The sequence below is a fragment of the Frankliniella occidentalis genome, unplaced genomic scaffold (genome assembly GCF_000697945.3).
Source record: "Frankliniella occidentalis isolate FOCC.00 unplaced genomic scaffold, Focc_3.1 Scaffold37, whole genome shotgun sequence".
NCBI classification, from domain to species: domain Eukaryota; kingdom Metazoa; phylum Arthropoda; class Insecta; order Thysanoptera; family Thripidae; genus Frankliniella; species Frankliniella occidentalis.
In genome coordinates, this window is record NW_026267167.1 from 938807 (window position 1) to 944577 (window position 5771).

General features: G+C 55.1%; 2 protein-coding genes across 2 annotated transcripts in view; one reads left to right on the forward strand and one right to left on the reverse strand.

The window, feature by feature from the left end:
* LOC127749176 (zinc finger protein 646-like) overlaps positions 1 to 1477 on the reverse strand; it is a 4299-nt gene extending 2822 nt beyond the window's left edge. Inside the window, exon 1 of the mRNA XM_052266324.1 lies at positions 1463 to 1477. Within this exon, the coding sequence (XP_052122284.1) occupies positions 1463 to 1477 (15 nt within the window). The remainder of the gene's footprint in view (positions 1 to 1462) is intronic.
* Positions 1478 to 2655: 1178 nt separating this feature from the next.
* Positions 2656 to 5771, forward strand: part of LOC113207056 (nuclear receptor subfamily 2 group E member 1) — a 14254-nt gene continuing 11138 nt past the window's right edge. Inside the window, exon 1 of the mRNA XM_052266325.1 lies at positions 2656 to 3202. Coding sequence (XP_052122285.1) covers positions 3088 to 3202 — 115 coding nt within the window. The 5' untranslated portion in view covers positions 2656 to 3087. The remainder of the gene's footprint in view (positions 3203 to 5771) is intronic.

Here is a 5771-nt window from a genome sequence, read left to right on the forward strand (position 1 = left end):
TTTTCAAATTTTCTGGAAAATTTCCGACTTAAAAATCACTCAGCTTGGTATCCGCTAGGCTCCGGCGGCTCGTCTGACGTTGGAGGAGAAAGGTTACAGGACGATGTACCCACCAATTGTGGAGCGTACGGAGGGTGGTGCTGCTGGGTACAACTAGGGTAGACAGGCGGCAGTGAACGACCCCGCGTCATTTTGACGTCCATTTAAATCCTCCCGCCGCTTCTTGTAACGCGCCGAGTGCGAAAACGCTCGACAAAAACAGCTTTACAAGAAAAACGGCACCTCTAATTCCCCCAATGCCGTACTATTATGAATATCGCTGGGGGCGCTTTTGGGTGCTCCGGGCGAATCCTCGGAACAGAAAGAGCCGGCCATTCATAATGATGGGCCGGGCAAGTAGTTTATGCGAATCTGGGGCTCGTTTGCTGTCGGAGCTGTTCGCCTTCAAGCAGGACAAAGCGAGCCGGGCGCGCTAAGCCCTTTTGGTGTACTTACACACTGGGCGCAAGGCGAGAGCCGAGCGCCATGCGTGGAGAGAGAGAGAGAGAGCGAGAGAGACAGAGAGAGGGAGAGAGAAAGACGGGCTGTGAGGAAAAAAGGCAAGCGCGGTCAGGTCAGGCGACACAAAGGACAAGAGGGAGAGAGAGCGAGAGAGAACGAGGGCGGCGAAATTAGTGAAAAGTGCGGCCCATTTGAAGAGCAGACGGCCAGTGAGGGGGGGGGGGGGCAGCCTCACCTCATCTGCATGTGACAACGGGGACAAAGGCGGGATTAGGGGCGGAGAGCAGCCAGCAGAGCTGCACATCGGCTGCCCGCAACAACCCCCCCTCTATATGCGCTCCGCCCGGCGCGACTGCGCCTGCCTCCACCGCCGCCGCCGCGCCACCCCCCGCCACCCGCCACCCGCCCCTCACCCCTCCATGGCTCGCTGTCAACCACACAAACAATGAGCTGATGCACTATCTGCCGCTCTCGGCTCGGGGATGGAGTCGGCGGCGGCGCGGGGCGCGGTCGGCTGGCTGTGCGACTCGACTAATAATGGCAAAAGACAAATCCCCTGCGGCCGGCTGGCGCAGGCCGGCGCTGGTGCTGGTCGAGAGGGTCCTCCTGTCGTCTATCCTCCTGGTGCCTCTCTCGCTCCCTCCAGCCACACGACCGCAGGCGCACCCCCGCCGCGCGCGCGCCCCCGAGGCCACAACGGGTGCCGACGTGGGCGCCGTCAGAGGTCAGAGGCATATGATCGCTGACGGCTCCGACATGCCATATCCTATGGACCTCCCTCCATGTTCCCCGACGGCGCGAGCAATCATTTATCAAAATTATTCTTTGACGAGAATTATGGTTCAAATTTCGTCAAAACTTGTGGACATTCTTGCGGCATCAAAATGTGATTGAGAACATGGTACTCTCTCCCTGTGATCTATAAACACACTCAACAGGTATATCAGATGGATGGACTTACGCAGCGCACTTTCATAGTTATACAGGGTATGGTCCACAGACCCCTTCCTTTATTTTGCTAATACTGTACCGCATGCAGGAGTGCGGGCGGGCTGGCCTACCCTCGCTAGACCGCGGCGCCTAATGGCGGGGTATGTGGACGTGGACTACACAATGCTACTGTGCAGCATTGCCCGGGTGCGGGCGGGTATGCCCTGAGTATGCCTGCCTATCCTCGCTGCATACGGCTCCATTTGGCCCCGTGCGAGTAGGCAACATACTCGCACGCGAGCATGCGGTATTGTATAACTACGAAAGTTTGCCGCCTGGTATAACGACAAAAGTGCACGGGGCAAATCAGCCACCCGGTCTCTGCGTCCAAAGTGCATTTTGGCAAGGCCCAAGACTAAATAGATCTTGGTACTGTATCATCTTTAGAACAAGGCTACATTGCCTTGTTTCTGCAATTTTCCCCTCCGAAGAGAAAATATCCATTACACCGTACTGTACTGTACTTCCTAATTTGGAAAATTACGATTATGGCAATAAACTTCCCAATCGATGACAAATTGAACCTTCCATTTAAAAGAAGAATTACTGGTCCAAAAAGAAAAAACAGAAGTGTAGAAATGATTTTTGTAGCTGTATTCGATAAGCGGCGGATTTAGCATGTTGTCGCATTTCATAGTCACGCTGCTCGCGCGTGCGTGTGTGAGTGACATGAACACGAGCTCCTCTGACGACACGATTTCCAAGCGAATCGATCTACAGACGGACTGAAACTCGGACTGAAATACGTGGTGCCACAAACAGAGGGTAACAATATCAGTAAGATACAAGAGATGAGAACATAACGACGTCGTTATGGTACCATAACGTGTAGGACGTGTAGTCCTGTGGCCGACTTTTTGCTCCCCGACTGGCCTGCCGTATGCTTGAGGCTGCGCTTCTCGGGGTGCACCGGGTGCGGCAGGGGGTGCGTTGACATGATCAGACCACTGGCCCGGTTATCTCCCCGAGCAGATCGGCATCAACAACATGATGCCTCTTTCCTTCGCCTTGTCCAGCAGTGGGGAGGACACGACGGCGACAGCGACGGCGACATCGGGAACGAATGCGGCGCGCCCCGCTGCAGGGGGTGAGAAGTGCAGTCTGCCGAGCCGAGCCGAGCCACCCTTAGGGGAGCCGAGCCGGGCCGGGCCGAGCCGGGCGGCGGTGGCGGAGAGGGGGGTGGAGCCTGCGTCCCCTCGCCGCCAGCCAATGGCAGCGCCGCCGGCGACGGTCCAGCGGCCAGCCGAGGCTGGCAGCCCTGCAGCGCGGCCAGCCCCCCCTCCGGAGGGAGGACGTCAGCAGGACGAGCAGGGAGCTGCCCTCTGCACGCCGGCCGCCGCAGCCGCATTCGCACCCAGGTCGCCGTCGAGCCCGGACGTGCTCGCGGTCATCAGAGACCCTCACGGTGGTGCGAGCCGAGAGCGTTGCGTGTGTGCGTTTTGTTTATAGTGCGTGGTAGTGATTTTATATAGTGTGCGTGATCAGTGATGGACTCCTGAGCGACAGTGAGCAGTGAAACGACCCCCCGTGTGGATTAACCAGCCACCTCTTGGACTACTTCACCACCTTCACCACCACCAACCCCCCAGCGACGAGATGCAGCAGATCCAGACCGCGCCCCCGCCCCACCTCATGGACCTGAGGCTGCACCCCGGCGTGCACCTCCAGCCGCAGCCGCAGCAGCAGCAGTCTGAGAAGATGACGACCTCCAGTAAGTACTCCAGAGCTCGCTCCAGAGCGCGGCCGCGGCGGCTAAAGGGCTTATATTTCCGTTGAGAAAGCTCTACTCGCAAATGCGCCAGTCGCCGACATGCCATTTTCCCGACCCGCTACTTCGGATTTTGGGGTGTCAAATTTCCTCTCTACAGTTTTACCCCACCTTATTCGCATTTGCCACGCGAAATCGGTTTCCGTTAGGAATCTCTCGACGACGCACAGGTGGTAAACCCCAGAAAAATAAACTGTGTGTTCTGCTCAAATATTTGTACACTTTTCGTTAACTTGATTTTCGTCAGCATTGCGCTTCTTAGACAGTCCCCAGTAGTGACTGTCTCAACGCGAAGGCAACAGTTACCTCCCAATTTGATCAAGATTGCTGGTCCCCGCTCCAGTTTTGATAAAGATTTGCTGATTGACATTCCAGTTTGTTTGTGTTTTACAAAGGGGATAGCACAAGAAAAGGGCACTGGAAAATCAAGAACACATTTCTTTAATTGGGGTGTAGAGAAGAAAGCAGCATGAAACGCTAAAGCGTGAGTCGCTGCTTGGCGTCCAATGACAGCCAGACCTACTGATCACGGTCACGCGCGATACTCTGTCAACTCAAATGTGTACATAGTACACATTAAAGAAAGTGTACATGCCATGTACACTTTCTTTAATGTGTACTATGTACACATTTGAGTTGAGAGAGTATAGTTCCGCGATAGTTCAGCAAACTCCGCGGACAGCGAGCATCCCCCGCGACAAGATCCGCGGACCGCGCGATGGGGGGATTTGTGTGTCACCTCCGCATTGTACCAGGTGGCTGATTCACGCCGCGCACTTCTGTAGTTATGCTGTACCGCATGCACGAGTGCGGGCGGGTTGACTACTCGCTCGGCTCGCAAGGCGCCGTGGACGGGGGGAATAGGCAAGCCCGCCAGCACTCGTGCATGCGGTTCAGTATACCTACAGAAGTGCGCGGCGTGAATCAGCCACCTGGTATAGCTGAGGACAAGAAAACTGCACTGACATACTTCGTTTAAAAATGTCATTTTATTTTTTAAAAAAAAAACCACTATATTCTTATTTTTGTGAGACCAAAATCACGAGCGCAATGGACGCTGGTGACTGACCTACTTCCTGCTTTACACTTCGCACTATTCATAACCGAACCAGGATAGAAGCGGCAGTGACGGTTACTGTCGCCGCGCGAGCGCAAGGTGAGTGGCTGTCGGTCGGCACTGCGGCGCGGTACTTCAACTTCAACGACGGACAGCTTGTTTACTTGGCGAACTGGACCCGTCCATTATCTACAAAATTATTCGTGGAACTACAAAAAAATACGCTTTCTAAAGGCACCAAACCAAGCTGCAGTAGCCAATCCTTTTCGGTCAAACAGCACTGGAAAAACTAATGTTACCGAGGTAACGTTTCATCATGTGACCAAGCCCGGTAACGTTTCCTGATGCAACCTACCCCATGCACAAGGATAGGGCCATCACAAACGTTACCTGGTTTGATTGCGCCAAGAAACGTTACCTCGGTAACATTAGTTTTTCCAGTGAGGAAACCAGACTCGTCAGTGACAGAAACGATTAGCGGATTTCGCTTGCAACTCGGGCGGTGTGAACGCCTTAAGCGAATCGTTACCTTACTTGTGTTCTCTGCCTGGTGTGCGTTAGTTTTAGCAGCTCACGCTATAGTGGAAGGCTTTGGCTAAAATTTTGACCTAAATTGAGGATAGGAATTTTATCCGAGTCCGCCGCCATGCTCCAGTCGGAAAGCGGCAAGGATGAGCTGCATGGCTTGCGGATGGTGACACGGAGGTGACTCTTGCTTTTGCCGCGCCGATCCGAACCCGACCCGTCGCTCGTCAGTGTTGACAGCTGCCCTGCCCAGCCCACCCCCTCTACCCGCCGCCGCGCGGACTCCGGGGAGGAGGGACTGAGGGACTCCGTTTTCTCGAGCTTGTCTCTCTCGGCTTTTTGACTCGCGGTGGATTCCGTTAGAGCCAGGCTGGGCGGGGCGGGTGGACGGAGACAAGACAAGGACGGCGCACCTCAGCCAGCAGCACGGCGACGACGAGGACACGGAGGCGGCGAACAGTTTTATTGGAGGCGCTCAGGGGCTCAGACAGCACCGCTGTCCACGCGCCAGCACTGCCGCTGCACCGGCTCACCCTGTCAAAACAAAGATTCTGATTCTGCCACCATAGCGTCACTAGCCGTCATTATTTTTAAGCGTGCTTTAAAACAGAGCGACTAAATCAACACTGTGTATCGCGGTTTGGAAGCGGGGTTGGGGATGGGGAAATAATGTCGGCCTGCCAAAACTACCCTTTCACATTGCTGTTTCCCATATCCCCCCCCCCCCTCCTCCGCCTGCCCTCTTTCCTCCTCTGACCCTTTATCTCCAACTCCCCCGTCACTTTCGGGTGCATGCGTCAAAGCGTCACGATGGGGGCATTTCGTTTGTTTCCCCGATCCGTATATACAGTTTCAATATCGCGAATGCGATGGAAACGGTTTTAATTGTTCCTCGTAAAACCGCCCGGGACGGGACAGGGCGGGGCGGGG